Source organism: Corylus avellana, chromosome ca2 (genome assembly GCF_901000735.1).
Source record: "Corylus avellana chromosome ca2, CavTom2PMs-1.0".
NCBI classification, from domain to species: domain Eukaryota; kingdom Viridiplantae; phylum Streptophyta; class Magnoliopsida; order Fagales; family Betulaceae; genus Corylus; species Corylus avellana.
In genome coordinates this window covers 13,284,114-13,304,515 of record NC_081542.1, presented here as the reverse complement: position 1 = coordinate 13,304,515, position 20,402 = coordinate 13,284,114, and the positions used below count along the sequence as shown (strand labels likewise).

Here is a 20,402-nt window from a genome sequence, read left to right as displayed (position 1 = left end):
AAGCTCCACGAAAATTTGGTCACCCAATTTGATGAGGGTAAAATTAAAGGAGAGACTTGATTGGCCGAAATTAGTTAAATGGAGATTTTATAGCATTCACAATACACACACATGTCCTGCAACATGTGGGCATGCATGCGTGCACACACGTGCGAGCGCGTTTACACGAGAAAGAGAGAGAGAGAGAGAGAGAGTTGAAGTAATTTTTTTTCCTATTTAGTATGGTTCTATCTGATTTTGTTGAATAGAATTCCAGATGCACATATGTAGCACAAATACATAGGGAAATTAAGAGCACAAGATGCCGGAATGCCTGTATGATAAAACATCTAGAACTCACTATGGCCAGAGAGCTTCTCAGGAGCGCAAGAGAAGAATTGTGATTGGCTGTATCCTACCAATATAAATGAATGCTAGTTAGTACCTTCTTCTGCTATACCTAGGTGCGAGAAGTTGTTGGGAAGTGAAGGCAGCATTTGCATTGGATTCTTCTACTCAGTTTTGGTGTACTCAAGCAGCATGTGTGGTGACCTATAAATCTTCACCAGCGTCCAGTAAAGTACCTCTTCTACTCCAAGCTCACCCTCTGCTTTTGCAGCATATATATCCTCACATAGGGCTATCAACCTACATCAGAAGAAATTGAAAATGGGCTTACTACAAAGCAGTCACAAGATACTTCTCCCACCTCTGCCCTAGCCATCTTTTTATGGATAAGGGATTAACGACAAGGGGGAAAACTGACAAAGCACTATCATTTTTTCATCTGCCAACGATGAAATTGACCTTTCTGGCACAGAAAAGGGAACACAAATTATAATCAAAGTGAGGCATTATTATTTGGAGAAAATGGTACATAAAAATGTTTTACCTATCGCAGGAAGGAAGGTTCTCATAGGGGATTCTCATTCTTATCCATTCTTCTGCTTAGCTTATTTGTTTTTGTGCTTTTGTGTTTTTTCATTTTTATGAAGTATAGTAGCTTATATTGGTGGTAGGCAGCAGTAAATACCATATGCTCCTTATATATTTAGCTGAGAAATTCTCAGGCATGTACAACAAAGATGGATTCTCGGGCTCTCTCTATCATTTTGCTCGGTGAGCTCTGGACTGGATTCAAAAGATATCACCTTTAGGCAGAAAATGTTATCTTTAAGATTGTTAACCTTTCAAAGCAAAAAGCTTATTCCTCTTCATCTTATATATGTTCCCTGCTGATCTCATACATGGGGGAAGAAAAGGTAATCCTGGAGCAATTTTTAGCACTAATGCATAACCTGATGCAAAAACAAAGCCATAGTAGCATTGTGTTTTCATTTAACAAAAGATAAAAGTTATGCAATTGGGGATCCTCTGTTTCTGAAAGATGATTATGATGCAATTCCTGTAATTAGGTGATCAGAAAATTCAATCAAGTAAATTGTCACATTCCGTCAATTTTTTTGACTGAAGTTGGATGGGAGTACTATCTCTGTTTTGGACAAAAATTAGCTACAAACCGGTTTAATAAGAAGACAAGTATCCTAAACCATGTGACTTTTAAGTGAGTTTAACGGTGTTAACCTTCAATTTGTTTTTTAACGTTTCTAATTAACCTAATCTCTCTCTCAAGCTAACATCTCTTCTTCTAATCTAATCTCTCTCTCAAACCATACCGTTGTAGAAGAAAAAATTATGATCCATTAATAAAAATCAAAGCTTGAAAAATTAAGACACTTGTCATCTTACTAAATCGGCTAGTAGTAATGACTACAAACCAGTTTGTAGCTAATTTTTGTCCGTTTTAAATGCCAAATGTCTACAAACCAGTTTATAGCTAATTTTTGTTTGTTTTAAATGTCAAGAAAACAAAAAAGAAAATATTAGTGAATGCAAGCCAATGCCATATGTGGCAAACAAAGTCATTGACGATAACAAGGCAGTCCACAGCATATATGGTTAGCAAGATGTGTATTCATGTTGTGCTAGGTTAGCCTTTTTGGCCTCCTTATTCCAGCACAAATCAGGCTGATGGTATCAAATATTATACCAATACAAATCAGGCTGATGGTATCAAATATTATACCTATATATATATATAAAATGAAAAAGAAGGGCACAAAGTCCTATTACTGTTGAACACCCTTTTTATTATATAGTTTTGTCAAGAAAGAACACTTTAAAGAGTTTATAATGTTAACAAGTCGAGTTGAGTTTATATGGTCTATGTACACGAACATTAACCAAGTCAAGCTGAATTTATACGAGTATGTCTCGATTAATAATCGATCACATTTTTGTGTTCACGATCAGCTCATTTACTAAATGAACCGAGACCAAATCAAGTTTATCTAAATCGAACCCAAGCTTGTTCGCTAATAACTCTTTGCAACATAAAAGCTCTGGTCATGACATGGGGTAAGATTGGTTATGATAATGAATGCGGGCAATTTTCTTTTGGACTGCCTCAACTATGATCGATGATAGCATTCTCATTTCTTCTCGTTGTGGTCCCTCTTAAGTCAACTCAAGATTTAAATTTTTCATTACGTAGTTTGGAATCCATCTCTTCTCAAACTTGATAAAATAAAATTTACTGATCCCTTTCGGATTAAGGTGTTATCAATATCCAGTGATTACATAATCAATGCCAAAAAGTAAAGAAAAAACATTTACCACACCAATTGGCAATCAGCACAATCAACCATCTCTCATATCTTAAACATCACGTAAAATCAATTTTGTTGAAGGCTTCTTGTACTCTCTTAACTTAGTAATCACACCTGATGACACTGGTGATGTACACAAAATGAGCATCAATTCCAATTCTTGTGCATTGGTGAGCAAATATTTGATTAGTTCTATTTCATTCTCTCTATCGAAGAGCCGCACAATTACTGTTTTCAGTTGACGAGTAAACATGAAGATTTGAGATTGCCAATATTCCATCTTAAATGGAAGATCTCTTGAAGACGAAGGCATTGAGTTATCACCTGATAAAAGAAGAATAAGAGAGAAGATGAAATTGACGGAGTTAAAAGATGGAATATATATTTCTATATATATATAGTGGGTGGTCTTTTACTTACACTAACATGAACGTATAGATTGAGACGCTTTAGATTAGTTGTTCCTCTGAGAAGGGAGGACAATGGTTCGAATTGGTCACCACTTGAAGTTGTTATCACAGTTAAATTGGCAAACAACCATGCTTAAGTAAAGCCTACAACGTTACAAGGCAAATCAAATGTAAAATCAATGCAAAGCAAAAAATAAATTATTCTTAGACCTAAATAAAGAGACAGATATTCAGAATATAACAGGGAGAATTGTGGCGTTACCTCAACAAAACAACCATATAGTTTTAGATGTCTAGCTTCTGTACGCTGTGATAACCAAGTTATTCTTGGTAGAAGCTCGCAAAAGATCTGGCGAATCCCTCATACAGTAGTCATCGACAGTAATTCCACTCCACTTAAATGTTTGGAGATTGGGAGCAGAGATTTTCAGTGACAAACTTCTAGAGGATTTGGGATTCCAGAATAGATTAAGGTCATAGAGTTTGTGTAGCTGCTGAATCTCAACATCGCAGAGGTGATTATCAACGCTTACAAGTGATAAAATCTCAATAGACGAGCTGGTGATAGTCATACCCTTTATCCCGCTAATTCTGTCAAGCTTCAATACCTTGAGGGACTTGAAAGATGAAAGCAATTTTCGTTTTCGATTCGAACGTGGCGCAATTGTAAGCTCTCGAGCTCTGTAGCAAAATCAGAACGAGCTGGGGTAATCTGAGAAAGCCATTCCCGGCATCGACCTCGAGGAACCTTAGGAATTACAAAGCAGAACACAAAGTGTCAAGGCAAAGGGTTTTGGCTTAGGGCGGCGGGGTTGGGATTGGGGGCGAACGAATTTAAGGCTAATTTCTGCAACACCACCCAATTTTATTGCTGCTTTCTTAAACCACCTCTCCACCCGGCGTTCTTCGTCGTCTTCATCATCGAAAGACCAACGGAGCAGAAAGCGCCCCGTCTTCACCCCATCCGCGCAGCGGCGAGCCATGAATCTATCCACAAATTTGTTGAAGCTAGATCCACCTGATTTGTCGTTCATGTTACCCAAACACAAATTAGGGTTTGAAATGCACAACTATCGGCATCTTTTTGATACGAAACTTAATCTCGCAAAGTCCCTCGTCCCGAGGAAATCAAGAATGTGATGAACAACTTCACCTGGAAGGTCGCTGAATCTATCATCATCACCTGAATTCTGCTTCTTCGTAGGCGGTTCCATGGATATACTGGAACAACGAGACAGGCTTGAGAAGAAGAAAAAGCACAAGGAAACTAGCTAACTGAATAGGTTCTTCCTTCTTATATAAGGTAGAATAAAAGTTAATGGTCTTTCATCCAAACTCTTAAACTCTTTTTAAATTCAATAAAGATTCCATTGTCTTAAAAGAGTGCTGCTGCTATACAGTCAAGGCAGAAAACATCATATTTTTTTGCCTTCCACTCAAATGGTGCCACCTCATATTATTTCAACATACAAAATAAGCTTAGTTTCACAGGATAATAACTCAAACAGCAAACTTCACCCGATAATTTCCCTAACAAAAGCTTACCAAATAGTCTGAACTAGAAAAATTTCTCAAACTCCATTGCCCAGACCACGCCGCCCCCTCCCCGGCAAAGACGCTGCCACCTCTTGCGAAGCCCACGTTGCCCAGCTCCGCCAAGCCCACGCTGCCAGGCTACTCCGACGATTCACCACCGTTGCTCCGGCCGAGGGAATTAGAAAAAACCATTCCTCCACCGGTGAGTTCTGAGAAATTTTGTGATTACTACATGTGTTTTGAGTTGGGGCTGTAACTGTATTTTAATGTTAGTGAAATGTAGAAAATTTGTTTTATATGGCTGTAAAACCATCCTTCGATTGGTCTGTAGTTGATGATGTAGAAATTTTTTTGTAAGAGAGCCGGTGGGCAGGGTTTTTTGTAAGAGAACTTTTGGGTTTCATTTTAAGAGCAGGTGGTGTGTTATATTCTGGTGTGGATAAGTACATTTTGTAAGTTGAAATAAGCTGACTTGTCACCATCTGGTTGGTGGGCGTAAATTGGGTCATTTACGCCCTGACCGAACGGAAGATATTCTCGTTTTAAAAACCCACGCAAGTGTATCCAAACTCTCATCTTTTTAAATTCAATAAAGACCAAAACGCTGGGTCATGGTCAAACTTGTTGTGGGCCAGCAGACCCACCGTGGGTCGCAGCTAGACCCAACATGGGTCACGACCTGACCCATGCGGGTCACGGCAGCGACTCGACGTGGGTTAGAAGACTCACGCGGGTCTGGTCGTGACCCAACGTGGGTCTGTTGACCCACGGTGGGTCTCTGGCTGAGACCCACCTGGGTCACCTGGTGACCCTCAATTTTTGTTTTTAAATTAAGGATAAATTTGGAATTTTTAAAAAAAAAATCAAGGATATAAAGATCATTTTATCACTTTTAAAGTTTAAAATATGACGGAATGGTTTAAATTGATTGCAATTAAAAGTTTAAGAGTTCAAACTGAGAGTTTTTTAAGTTCATGAGAGTTTTATAAAAAAACGCGGTAATTCATGGCTTTAAAGTGAAGTTTCCCTTATATTTTATAATTTGAGCTCTTAATTTCATCTAACGATTTAAACAAATGCAGAAGTTTGTGTGTAACTTATCGAGTTAATTAATTTTAGTTTTCAATATGTCAAATCCGTTTGACTCGATAATACAAACTTTTACATTTATTTAAATCATTAATTTCCAAATGCCATACCTCTGGCTTCTTTATGCACATCAAAGAACATCATTATTTGTCAAAGAGAGCCCCTACTATCAAGTCAAGGTGTAAAACACTACTTTTGCAGCATCCAATAGAAATGTAACACATCAGCAAACACAATATACAGAATAGAAATGAAAACACCCGAAAATAACCCATCCATCACTTTTATCATCCCACTCCAACGGGGTTTTCATCGTGATGCTATGATCGTTTGGTAGAAGAATTGTCATTTCATAGAAGAATTGTCGTTTGCAAGAATGGGTTTCGATTCTGTACAACTCTCTGCAAGAATGGTTTATGATTTTGCCGAATTTGAACCATTTGTTCAGTTATATATCAGTTTGGTAGAAGAATTGAACTGTAATTTCAATCGTATAACACGACGGCGAATGGGCGTAGTGTAGTGACCGAAGAATGGGTATCATCATTGATCTCGTTACGTAGATACGTTGTGGTTAGGAATGAATAGGAGAAAAGGGATTTTTTTTTTGATATCTTGGTTTGGGCTTAAAGATCAAGTGTTTTCAACTTTTTTCTATTAACTAACGTGTCAGTGTTTTATTGGTTGCTGTAAAAGTAATGTTTTACAGTCGGTTTTCTCTTTGTCAAAATAATAGCAAATCTTAACTGTTTTAATCCCACTATCTTTGAAGGTATGCTATAGCCATGATTTCAGAAAAATTCATGACAAGTTTTTAGGCTTTTAGCAGTACGTGTTAGTTGTTGATTTGATTACATTAGTCAAACTTTATCTTTAACCACAGAGCCGGAGAGGAACCTCTGGAGACTCTGAAGAGGCAGAAACAAAGATGGGGGTTGTTGGGGGATAAAATCCCCTCGTGCGTCCCACTCAGCCACATCTATATGGAAGATAATCCAGCTGATAGAGGAAGTTGAATTTAAATCCTCTCCTCATGGAAAACTATACCCAATACAATGTACATGGAGAATCACATTTAAATACAAAGACTATACTGATAATAACTGCATAATCTCCTTAAATGAGGGATGCAAATCCCAAGAGATCATGAACTCCGGTATTCAATTAATATTGATCTCCCCCACGATATAGAGTTCTACAAGGTATCAACTACCAAAACTAATATAAAAATGACACAACGCATCAGGTAAAAGAGGACAAAAAAACTCCTCTAAAAAACCCTTAGCTAATTGCGATATATGACTCTACATATGAATGATAACTTAAGCATTAGAGTTTCCCCAGACCGGTGGACTCTTTAACGCTCTCTTATTTTGTAGGCAATCCATCGCACTACATCGACAGGGGTAACGAGAGTGTTGTGAGCTATAATCAGAGTATCCACTCTTCGGCCTCAATGAATGTAATGCTTAAATGGCTGCAGTGAGAGTTTATTGTTACAGGCAAGCTGTAAATTGTACTTCTTTTAGACAGAAATCAATAATAGGTTCATTTCAAATTCTAAGATTTATTCTCCAAAAACCCTTGTGTTGTCCATGGGTGTGAGAACATTGAGAACGTTCAACCGCCACCATCTTAGAGACTTGATATGATAACCCATCCGCCAATTTTAACACAGTGCCGAGAAAGCTCCATGAAAAATTGGTCGCCCAATTTGATGAGGGTAAATTAAAGGAGAGACTTGATTGGCCGAAATTAGTTAGATGGAGATTTTATAGCATTCACAATACACACACATGGCCAGAGAGCTTCATGATTACTAATTAGCATTCACAATACTAATTAGTAATTTTTTTTCCTAATTAGTATGGTTCTATCTGATTTTGTTGAATAGAATTCCAGATGCACATACGTAGCACAAATACATAGGGAAATTTAGAGCACAAGATGCCGGAATGCCGGTATGATAAACATCTAGAATTCAGTAACCAAAATTAAAGGAGATTTAATATGGCCAGAGAGCTTCTCAGGAGCGCAAGAGAAGAATTGTGATTGGTTGTATCCTACCAATATAAATGAATGCTAGTTAGTACCTTCTTCTGCTATACCTAGGTGTGAGAAGTTGTTGGGAAGCGAAGGCAGCATTTGCATTGGATTCTTCTACTCAGTTTTGGTGTACTCAAGCAGCATGTGTGGCGACCTATAAATCTTCACCAGCGTCCAGTAAAGTACCTCTTCTACTCCAAGCTCACCCTCTGCTCTTGCAGCATATATATCCTCACATAGGGCTATCAACCTACATCAGAAGAAATTGAAATGGGCTTACTACAAAGCAGTCACAAGATACTTCTCCCACCTCTGCCCTAGCCATCTTTTTATGGATAAGGGATTAATGACGGGGGAAAACTGACAAATCCCAACTTCAAAGAGAGCATAAGAACATCAAGTAAGCAAATCATCATTTTTTCATCTGCCAACGATGAAATTGACCATTCTGGCGGAGAAAAGCAAACACAGATTATAATGAAAGTGAGGCATTATTAACTGGAGAATGGTACATACGAATGTTTTACCTGTCGCAGGAAGGAAGGTTCTCATAGGGGATTCTCATTCTTAAGTCAGAGCATTGAAGTCTGATAAAACGGCCAACTGCAAGAACAAAGGTTATGTACAGCCCCCATATGCTGAACTTGCTGAGAGTGTCACCAATAATACCTTCTGAAATAGTATGGCAGTATTAACAATACATCAATAAAAGATAAAAAAAAAAAATTAAGCACAAAAAAATACAATAAAACCAACATTTGAACTGATATAAAAATCCTTAAAAAACTTACGAGGCGGTGTTTCCTCAGAAATTATGATGGCCATGGGTCCTGTCAAACGTCCACATCCGGTAACATCCGAAGAATTCACATCATGGAAGGACCACCATTCATTATCCACACGATTTATAACAAGATCCGCACTAACAGATATTTCCTGTAAATTGTTCTCGTTTTAGTTATCTTGCTAAATATCTGTTTCCAAGGTCTGAATAAACAGTATATGTGATCATTTAAAGGACAGAGTAACTGAGGCCCTGACCCAACAGCCCCTGCGCTGAACAGAAACTTTAAAGGAAATTCCTAAAAAGTTGGACAATAATATAATTAAATTTGGAAGTCTAACCAAAGGCTCATATTTCATCTTAAAATCCTAATAAAAGCCATGGTTGAGAAGGCCTTGTTCTTCGTTCATTTTTTACTACCATGATGGATATTTGAAATTTTACGAAACAAGGGAGGAGGAGAAGCAAAAATGGCTAAGAAGTATGGGAAGACCCAAAACAAAGTAAGGGGCATTTGATTATGGAGAAGAGAGAGTGGAGTATTATTTAAAAAAAATAATAATAATTAAATGAAAGATAAGCTCTGATATCATTCAAAAGATTTTACCACTATAGTTATAGATTAATAGTTATTACATATGCAAAATACTGTTAGAAGATTAATTAAATGAATAAATTTATTATTTCTTATCAGTTTAAACTTTTGGGATAAGTGGTGATTTAACATGGTATCAACGTTAAAGGTCTTAAGTCGAACTTTAGTTGAGTAATTTCAAAACGTGTGGAAGTTTAGAAGGGTTTTCTGAAGTTTTTCATAAAATTAAAAATAAAAAGGTGTGACATACCTCTTGTTCCAAAGGTCTGATATCACCAGAACCAGTAACACGGAAGTATCTTGGATATAAATTATATATCCTAAAGCTGTTCATAGAGCCATTGAGAACTTTTTGAACGTCTGATTTTTTTGGAAGATATGGAGGATCAATAGTTCTTTCATATTTCACAACTTCCTTGCCCTTTGGCCTGTCCCTGGTAAGTACCCAAGTAAAAATAATATCCATGTCCATCTCCCAGTCAAGGGACTGAATGAATCTCGTCTGAACCACATTGGGGACAAGCCACAATATACTGGCATCAGCTTGGCAGCATATCAACTGGATATCATTCTCATTATATGTGTCCAAAACACCTCCGGGATCAAGATTAATATCAGCATTGAGCTTATCCCATTGGAGTCTTTCACAAAGAGTAGTTTGGTACAAGGTCAACCTTCCACTCGCTGTTTTAATATCAACCTGAACATTGGCATCTTTAACAGGGTTGGCAATGTTTGTCGGGTTACCACTGCTATACATCTGTAAGGAGAAACGAAAAGTACATGCACAATTAGAATAGATGGTGATGAAGAGAGGATCATGCTTACCCCTTATTGACATTATATTCTAGACAATGCAACGACTCTTTTGAGGGAGAAACTCCCTTGTAATTTACCAGGGCCTATAAGATGATTGCTTCTGCTTAACTTCATCTAAATGAAGAGTTAAAGGAAGCCAGCAGATAGATGTACTCTGATCTTGAATAAGTTATATCTCTAAGGATCTGCACTGCTGTCCATAGACAGGAAAATTGAGAAGATAGTTTCTATCCATGGAAGAATCTGTAGATACAAAGGAATTTCAAGGGTTCATACACTCTCAGGGTCTTCTCTGGTGTTTAAACCACATTCTCTAGGCTTTTTCCCTCTCTCGTCTGTTTTTTTTTTCATCAGATTATTTTCCCTTTTTCTTTTATTTACTTATGAATTCTCCTCCTCTTTGTAAAGTCTAAATTTTTTCCACAAGACTCCCCCCTCTCTCCTTTCCTCTTTGCACATGGCAGACATGCATCCATTCAAGCAAGATCCTCTTTGTGTTAGTCTTGATTGTTTTATAAGTTTGGATACCGAATGTAATTGTAGAAATAAAAAAGCAATATAACAAAAGCTATTTAAGAGTATTCTGAAATTGAAGTGAGTGGGGATTGACATAATTATTACATATATACTAAAGAAAAAAAGATAATTATCTTCTGCATTTTACTTGTTCTTAGTCATTTAAAACATCTTAAACAAAGTTGGTGTTCTTAATAGGTTCTACCCTTCTAATATATCCAGCAATATAGATTCAGAAGCAATTTGTCGCAGATTCTGAAATGTGATTCAGCCCAATCAAGATCTAGAAGCACAAGTAATTACCTTTCTGCATTTTCTTTCAGTATTCATTAATGATGGGTAATAAAAAAAATCATAGAAACTCAACCTATGAATAGAATAAAGAGTCATACAATCAAGCATCTCTGTAAGACACTTATGAGTAGAATTTCCAAGCATATTAAAGCTTTGAAGTACTAAAACTTTTTATTATCATGAAATCTTTCCAGAAGAGTTTCTAAAATTCAATATCTTTTTTAAGGGATTCCTCCTAAAGCGCACATACACTTCTTTTTAATCTCAAGGTCATTAGTAATTAAGACCGTCAACTGCTTTATAAAGCTCCAACTATTTTTGTTCCTAAATGCCACAAATCTTCCAAACAGAAGTTTAGGACACATTTAATATTACTTATCAACAAGCTTCTGCTTTTGAAGTTGCTTACCAGCATAGGAGCCCAGATAACGCAGATTAATATGAAGAACAGACATATCCCATTACAACATTTCGTCATTGTTGTTTGCTTCTCTCCTTGTTTGTGCGTAGCTCTATTCAAGACTGCATCACATTTGACAAGGTACAAGCTTGCATGTATGTCCTCCAACTAAGAAGAAAGCCATTCTTTAGTTTCAGCTATAAGCTATTACTAGAAAAGATATACCCAACAAACAGTTAATTATTAATTAAAAGACATGATAATTGAATGACAAATGACAGGTATGCAGATTACGTATGACAAAGCTACAGTAGGCAGAGTTATATGGTGAAGCTGAAAAGTAAAAGCATTGTTCATGAACTCACCAAGAAATTTAATCATGCCGAATACATTATCGATTATCAAGTTATAAAAATTGGCTACTGCCAAAGAGATCTAACCACATGATCTCACATCAATAATCCATTTTGGTGCGGAGCACCAAATACGAGCCATAGATTACATGAGCTGGATCATTATTGGGCTTCAATGGGCTTTTATTTAGTTGCATTGTTTTTTTATTATTTATTTTCAGATGGGTTGTATTAGTTTCATTTGGACTTTATTTATTTTCATTTTGACTTTATGTTATTTTAGCGGGCCATTAGCCCAAGTACCACTAGGGTTAGGGTTAGGGTTTAGTCTTAAGTTTATTTGAACAGAATTTTCTTTTGTATTTGCAGCTTTTGATAAATAATTTTATGGACATGGACAAGTAAATTTAGTTTCTAAACTTAAGGTATTTTTGTCATTTCACGTTCTTTTAATGATTTTGACTAAATGCAGGATTTTTTGTAAAGAAAATATTAGTTCAAGAAGAATGGTCGTTTAGGGGGAGAAAAGGTAATTAACCCAAAAAAACTATTTAATGGTAGTCATGCAGGGAATTTAGAAGAACTTGGTCACCCTGCTGAGGATAAAAATCATAGGTTCATACAAAAAATTAGGATGGTCAAGATAATAGGAAAACTGTGGGGCCTGCTAGAATTCCTATTGAATTTTGGAAGACCTTTGGTAATGAGATGTTGGATGCTTGACTTATTTTTTCAAAAGATCTTAAGTGCAAACAAAAATGATTGGTGGAGATTAAGCTTATGAGTCACCCCATGAAGCTTTGGAGACAATTACTGAGCATATATTAGGGCATGAAACAACAGAATTGGCCATCAATTTGGCTTTTTGGTAGGACGATGTACTAGAGAAGTTATTTCTTACATAGGTCTCCAATGGAGACATGTAAAGAAATGAGTAAAGATCTCATATATAGTTTTCTTCAATCTAGAGAAAGCATATGATAGAGGTCCTAATGAGGTAATGGTTGGTTCTGGGGTAAAAAAAAGTTTCTTTGAAGTATTAATGTGGTTAAGGATATATATATATGACACAGCTTTAACTAATATGAGAACAGGTAGAGCTATCAGTAGAAAATATGTTTACAGCATCGACCAAGATTAATTTTGTACGAGTCACATCTTCATAAAATAAGAACAGTTATGATGGATCGAGGGATAGTAAAAAGTGAATGAGCAGAATGTTGATGGTATGGGAACCATATTTACTAAAATAATCACGTCTTATTACAATAGGGAAAATTCTATAGGAATTATAAGAACAGTTATGCCCTTTGGTACAGAATATTCAAAAAAAGGATGTTCAAGATGGATGAGCAGGAATACTAAGTGAACGACTTTTTTTAAAATGTTTTTATTACTCATAAAAAAAAAAATGAAGTCATTCATTCAAATGTAGGGGTGGCCCCTATTGAGGAAAAGATGATGAAAAGTTGCTTAAGATGATTTGGTAATGTGCAATGTAGACTGATTAATACGCCATGGGAAAGAGTGATTTAATTCAAGTTGAAAGAGTGAGAAGAGTAGAGAGAGGCCTCTAGTAGAACATGGGCAAAAGTAATGAAAAAAAAAACATATATATAGGGGAGCCACAAAGAGTATACAATTTTAAATAGGAGAGAATGGTGAAAAAGAATACATGTGGCCGACACCAATTTATTGATGAGGGCCTATACCCAGCCCCAATTTAATTAGGATTGGACTTAATTGAACTTAGTTAAGTTGTTTTTGGTCAGTCTTGTTAAAATTATCCAGATGTGATCCAATGAAAGTTTGTTAACAACCATTCAATTTGACACAAGCGGAATAGATATGCTTCACAAGAAACACAAGGAGAAACAGCCAAGGAGAGATAAAAGGTGCATAGAGTAGATAACAAAGACAAAAGCACTCTCCATCTTCCACATCTAGCAAGATATCTCCCATGACATTGGAAGCAATCGCATGGTATTTTGCCATAGGCATTCCTCTGGCTAAAATAGTTGGCTTGATTTCATGGTTCTACTCTTCCAATAAATATTAATACACTAATAGAATTCAACATTTCTTTTATTTTTTATATTTTTTTTTTGTCCTCTCTACAATGATGATAATGATAATGACAATAACAATGATAATGATGATAAAAGACTAATTGTAATGATTATACAAAAGGTAATCAATGGTACTATAGTTTCAAAGGTTAGGGGAATGTTAAGGATATGTATTTCAAGGACTCACCTTCAGCCAGTCATACATGGTCAAAGATGTTGTTGTGCACGACCAGTCAAGTACACATCGCAACTCATATAAGAAGGGAAGAGCACGATAAAGTCTATAGCCCAAGTAATTAATTCGGGAAATTTCACTGGTCAAGAACTGCCGATACAAGGTGCTTTTGTGAGGAATCCCATATCGAATTTGTATAGCCTGCAGAGCTAAAGATATGGCTTTAGCAAGATATATAGCACGAAGTGCTAACCCTGCAGCATGTTGTTGGGAAGGCTCCATGTGCCAAGCATACTCTGTAACTGAATACGTGAAGAGGATGAGGTTGAAAAGGTAGAAAACAACTTTTCCCGTTGCGAAGGAACAGAGGTAAATTATGCGATCAAGCACGATCATGAAAAAGATAATCTGCAGGGAATACGCATTCAACCTAGTTAGGAAGCTAACATGCATATCCCAGCCATATTACCCATACAAAATGCAAAGGACTAATTATTAATCTGACATACTTCTCCCAAGTAAACAAAGTAGCAAGGGGTCCCTAAATTTATATCCTTTTGATAAGTAAAATTCATTCAAAGGGGGGAGGGGGAGCAACCCCTAGTAAATGGAACGTATACAGAGATATGCAAAAGAAAAGAAGAAAGATCCCAAATTATATTTTAAAATTCCTATAAAAAATAGATTATTTGGGTCAGAAATACAAATGGAGGATATTCAAACTATCGTTCTTTTAGAAATGACAGGAGTTAATCAAGTCAGAAAGCTGACAAAGTTTGGGATAAGAATTTTCCAGTTGACAAAATTTCCAACTTAGTTTTTTATGGTTTTCATGATTGTTGTCCCATTTCTCTGGCCCAAGAAATGAGTCAAAGTGATATGGACATCAGTTGACACAAAGGAGTTTAAATTTGCAACTCTTCAAAAAGTTGATTTCAATGAAGCAATGGTACAGAACAACGAAAGAAACATATCACTAGACTTACCATTAAGATAAATACGAACTCTTTCGGAAACTGATCCTCAAGCTGATACACATCGAGAAATTCGCTATTATTCTTTATGACTGATTGGTAGAAAATTGCAACTAGAAAAAATACAGTCAAATCTGCACCAAATATGTAGGCATACAGATCAACTTCTCTTTTGCCTCCCCCGATTACAGAGAGTATAGGGTAAGGGAATCCCATTTCTTCAAGAAACCCAGCATGCTGTGCTTCAAGAATCTCCTTTGCCACATCAGTTGCTGGAGTAAGTGACTTGTACCATTCTGCTGAAGCACACTCCGTTAAAGGGGATGCATATACAACCTCAAAAACAAGCAACGCCATATTTGGGGTTTCTTGGCTTTTTTCAATGCTTTGAACATGAACCCTACTAGCAAAAGGGCAGAGGTTAGGGTTTTTTTCTCTGCATCTTTCATTATGGACAATTCTTAGCAATTGGTTTATTCCAGACTCAATCCTCTCTGGTTGAATCCCATCCTCCGGCCAGGATTTGACATCCATAGACACCTGGACCAAGTAAGGAGGAGATTCTGCTCCCTGTGTCAATGCTTTCCAGAACCTAAAAAAGCTTCTGATTATCAATTTTACTGTATTTGCAATCAGCTGTAGCAGCCCCAATGTGCTCTCTTGCGAGCTATAATTCCCAAGATCCTCTTTTCTATAGAGAGCATTCTTCTTAAAGAAATTGAAGTCTGTAGAAGACATCAATTCACCATCTTTTGCAGTTATAGAGCTCTGTATGAGGGTAAATAAGTAGACAAGAAAAAAAGGCAAAGAACTGACAACAAACGACGACCTGATTTTATGAGCAGGGAATCCCAACTCACGAAGTAGGTCTGAGTCAATACTTAACCGACAGTGCTGGATGATAATTTGGTACAGATACTGAAGCAAAATATAAACTTCTGTGTAGATTAGCATGATAACCCAGAAGATGTAACTTGGGCCGGTACTTACACATAGAGCATACAAGAATAGAGCTGCAAGATACACCATAGAAAGCAAACTGAAGTTCCACAAGAAGACAAGAACAAAGCAACAATAACACACAACATCATTGTTGGATCTCATTTGGGACCATATGTGACGAAAGATCCTTCCTAACTGCAGACTTGCAGCATCAAAACTTTGATCAGACTGCAGAGAAGATGAGCGATCCATAGATTCCATACACAAGTACCCCATTTTTTGGCTCTCCATCTCATCGTATACTCCATTCTCTGCAAACATGTTCTCTTTCATACCTGAATCTTCTTGTTCTATGTTCAAGAAACTTGCAAGGTTGTTGACTGCCTGATTTCCAATAGATTGTACTTGGGAAACACCATCACCTATCATCTGTACTGCCGATGTTAATAGGTTTTCCTTTGCTTGGCTTTTGTCTTTCTCTTTCTTGTCTAAATCAAAAAATGCACTATCAGAAACATCCAATTCAACTTCAGTGATCTCACAATGAAGAGATCCCACTGAATGCTTTGTAGACTCAGCTGCTGATGGACTTTCTGCAGTCATACTAGGAGCAGATTCATGCAATTCAAAAGGGAATAATGACTCCTCTCTGATAATCTGTTCTTGTTTCCCGAGAATTAGTTCCTTATCAGGGGTCCCAGCTTCATTATTTGAAGTAATAGAAGTACTCCTTCTCCTTAGGCCTTCACTGCAAGGAGAAGTGACGTTGCAATTGGCAGTTGACCCCACGCTGTGAAGCTGGATTTGCAAGTTGAGCATCTCAGATTTCATCTTCTCCACTTGCAAGTTACGCTGGTGTTTCTTCTCTTCAGATTCACGAATATGCTGTAACTGAGCAGTTTTCCATGCAGCTTTCTTTTCTTGCTCATGCACAATGGCACCAATTTGCTCTGCTTCAAGATATCGAGACACGTAATCAAACTCTTGGGAGGAAAACATATATGACTGAAGTGCCACAAGCATAAATATGATAATTTCAACTAGGGCAGATCTTGCAGTAATCCGGAATCCATAATCATATTTATAAAATCCAATCATTTCATAAATGTAATCCACTGTCTCACAATTCCCAGGACAAAATTCTCCCACAAAAGGAGATTGATACGCAAGAGAAAGAACAATAAGAACAAGGTTGTATATGCGCAAGAACTTGAATATCTTGTTCTTCTTCTTCAGTATTTCAAGTCTCATTCGAAAGAAAATCAGTGCGAAAGCAAGATAACCAAGGTGCAGAATGTCATACTCGAGGGTTCCAGTAATCAATATCAATGCAAGCACAAGATCCAATAGATGACAATAGCAGTAAAGCCTCAGGTAGTCAAGAAATGTCCACATGCTTTTAGTTTCAAAAGATAGATCTCTCCAAACAAATGCGTTTTTACGTTGAGATATCATCTGGCGAGATGTCGATGACCCTGAGAAACTGGACAAGCGATCAGCACGAAGTTTGAAACAAGCAAGCATGAAGACAACAAAGTAGCTGATAAGCATTCGAGGATCATCAACAATAAGTCCTGCAGAAAATGTTAACGGATAAAGATTAATGGCTTAAACTGCATAGAGAACAAGAGATGAAAATGGAAAACAAATAAATTTAAAATCATCAAAAAATCATTTGGTATGGCTCAGGACATGGTCCAAGACTTCAGCCAAATTGAAGGAACCAATAAAATGGTTGCAGTTTGATGGAAGAAAAAACTATAAAAGCTCTTCAAAGTCCATATCAAACATCTCTAACGCATTTCTTTCAGATGCAGAAAAAGGTACAAAAAAAGAAGAAACACTATTCTTACAGACAGCAAGAAGATTAAAAGTTAGCCAGAGACTGAATAGCTAGAGCATCTGAACATTTAAGCGTTCTCAGAAGATAAAATTTATTCATTATACCAGCATATTTCATGGATACACAAATAAGATAAATAGCCAACTAATCAGCAATTATAACATGCCAAGAAAGTAATACCCAACCAACAGTTCTTGCAATACTGGAAATTTAGAGTCGAGCTTCTCCAGCAGTCATGGCATTGTACATCAGTCTCACTTGGACTATGTTGGTTCAAAGGCCACATGTTCTTCCAGATGGCAAAGTACTCAAGAATAAGAATAGAAGCAAACAAGAACACTAACACGGGCCACAATTTACGAATAATGTGCCGATCCAGAAGGATGCAAGCAGCAAGCAGTGCAATATATAGCATAGAGATGGCGTTCAACAAAGCAAAGCTGGCAAGAAGCAAGGCAATCATATTTATCTCAAGACCAAAGAGATTAAACAAATTCTCCATCCAAAACTTCAAATATATTTTCAAAAGAGTCCTCTGTGTTTCAAATCTCTCCTTTCTCAATGCAAGAATCCTCTTCTTGTCCCACTTATGACTCTCCCTGGTGCTTCCCCAGATATAGCCAAATGAATATTTACTAGCACTTGCACCCTCAGAGCCTGCTGCTTTAGAGGATACGGGATGAGATGCTTGAGACAGACCAGAGGTGAAATATGGCTGTGAGTTGCTTTTCACCCCCTCTTGTTTTACAGACAGTGCGCCAGAATCTGACAATTGGTTATTGTCCTCATTAGAAAGGGTAACACCAACTGAGACATCCTCTTCTGAAACAAACAAGGGACAAGGCTCTTCCCACTGCCCTTTGTTTAGAATAAGACTTGGCATTTTCTCCCACCAATGGAAGACATTGTACTGAAGAGTACATGCAGCAATCACCAGAACTTTTCCCCTCAAGCCTGATTCTATTCCCCAAAAGCCCTGCTTAAATACAGAGAAACCTAAAAAAAGGGATAGATTGGAGTGTTTCTGTCCAGGAAACATCCCTCCCTGTTCACCCCACATCTGAAAGAGATATTCAGCTGTCACTAGAAATCCAGTGTAAACTAAGAATAATTTGGATGGGACCCGGGAATGTTTAGGTAAAGTTGAACAGATGACAAGGCCAAGTAGATACAGAAAACCAAGTACACTAATTGGGGATAAAGATGCATAGAACAAAGCAATAAACATGATCTTCTGGCTATGCCAAATAAGAGTGCGTTTGAAAAACCCAAGTGCTCCAGAGTCCAGTCGATTCGAATCATCTGACCTGTTATACTTACTCTGCCTCCTTTCATAGCTATAAAGTTGCATCACAATCAAGACTGCCAGAGATTCCCAAACATTTTCCAACGATGAAGCTTCCGGGTTATAGCCCAAATAAAAATAGAGATCTATCAACCTGGACAGCCACATCTCAAATCTGGCGAAACTGCTCAAGCTATAGATAAAGATAAACACCATGATTGAATATGCTTTTAATGGAAACCAGAGCTGCCTTTTTGTACTCTCAACAAGTTGTCTTCCAATTATCCAAACAAGGAGAAGGAATATGTACCCAAATGATATGTGATTGGGTCTCACCAGGTACACCGTGAGGAGAATAGTTATGAAAGCAATGTAGGTTCCACATGATCTATACATAGATAGAAATTTCTGCCCAATTGCACTGAGGAATGATGCTATCCTTCTTTCTGGAAAAAAGACATAACATATGAGTGCATAACACTGAAAACAGAAGTGACAGCAATAGTACTAGCAGTCATATTAAAAATTTCCTAGACCCAGCAGTCCACATAAACTGGATTTAGATATTGCTGTCTTTTAAAACTACATAGAATATGCAACTGATCATAGTTTTCCTATAATCTCATCCAAGAATTTGAATCTGCAATCTCATAGAAGGTTGACATCAGGCTGAGAGCTGTCCCTGAAATGATCTCAAAAAGTGATTGATCGTACTTTAATTCATACACCCAACAACAAATAGTTTGGATAAGGCTAATTGGATCCGACTCTGGTTCATCAAAGTTTTATCTAGATTATCACCATAATCCATTGACGCATCCAAAAGCATGCAATTATCAAATAAGTATGTGAACAGTATATCACTAAAAACATCTAAGAGTATCTATATTGGAAACTTATTCCACAAAAGATTAAGCCAAGAAAAAAATTGTACCATAAGAAGGGTTATATTGGCTGTATTTTGTAGTTGAGGAATAAACTGACAACAGAACCGATTTGTTCAGACCAGCTTTCAAGATGCTAAATCCAATAGGGAGGCTTGGGGTGTGCTGCACAATTGCTGAGAATGAAAATAGCATCTCAAAACCATGGTTATGGATTGCACAGAAGCAAGCAAGCAAAGCTACTTCCAAGAAATCCCAGGAACTGTCATATTCAAGCAGACCTGCATCAATTCACATAAAAATGGAATGCTTAATTTTTGTTTTTGTTCCAATACTGAAATTTGACATAACAGTACCATAACTAAAACACCAATACAGAAAATAATTGACCACAACCATGTCCACTTGAAAGATAACAACTCAAAATGAACCAGTTAAAACAAATGCGTACCTAACTGCGATAGAACTTCCATACTAAAAGAGCCTTTTCGCTCCAAACTATTAGAAACCAAATCAATCTGAAGAATGTACAATAGTGCAAAGTGAGCCTCACATAAAAGAATCAGAGACTGGCGTATATTTCTGCTGCTGTTGTGGCTCAAAAGATATATCAGAAAGAATATCACTGAAAAACAGATCGAACATAACACATATCAGCAAACTGCCACAACCACAAACACATGCCATATCAATCCACTTTTATGCAGTTAAGATTGACAAACAAAAGGCATTATGCAATA

General features: G+C 37.0%; 1 protein-coding gene and 1 long non-coding RNA gene across 3 annotated transcripts in view; both read right to left on the bottom strand.

Moving 5' to 3' along the window:
* Positions 1-2,546: 2,546 nt before the first annotated feature.
* LOC132172192 (uncharacterized) lies at positions 2,547-4,333 on the bottom strand. Its single transcript, XR_009439128.1, has 3 exons — positions 3,321-4,333; positions 3,069-3,202; positions 2,547-2,972 (listed from the first exon to the last, which is right to left on the bottom strand). It is a non-coding gene; the product is annotated as an uncharacterized LOC132172192 (long non-coding RNA).
* Positions 4,334-7,527: 3,194 nt separating this feature from the next.
* Positions 7,528-20,402, bottom strand: part of LOC132172184 (piezo-type mechanosensitive ion channel homolog) — a 28,763-nt gene continuing 15,888 nt past the window's right edge. For both annotated transcript variants that reach the window (XM_059583632.1, XM_059583633.1), the window contains exons 12-21: positions 20,114-20,287; positions 19,713-19,943; positions 17,674-19,224; positions 14,721-17,224; positions 13,747-14,142; positions 11,147-11,305; positions 9,359-9,868; positions 8,521-8,665; positions 8,257-8,401; positions 7,528-7,979 (exon numbers count right to left, since the gene is read on the bottom strand). In XM_059583632.1, coding sequence (XP_059439615.1) covers positions 7,844-7,979; positions 8,257-8,401; positions 8,521-8,665; positions 9,359-9,868; positions 11,147-11,305; positions 13,747-14,142; positions 14,721-17,224; positions 17,674-19,224; positions 19,713-19,943; positions 20,114-20,287 — 5,951 coding nt within the window. In that variant the 3' untranslated portion in view covers positions 7,528-7,843. The remainder of the gene's footprint in view (positions 7,980-8,256; positions 8,402-8,520; positions 8,666-9,358; positions 9,869-11,146; positions 11,306-13,746; positions 14,143-14,720; positions 17,225-17,673; positions 19,225-19,712; positions 19,944-20,113; positions 20,288-20,402) is intronic.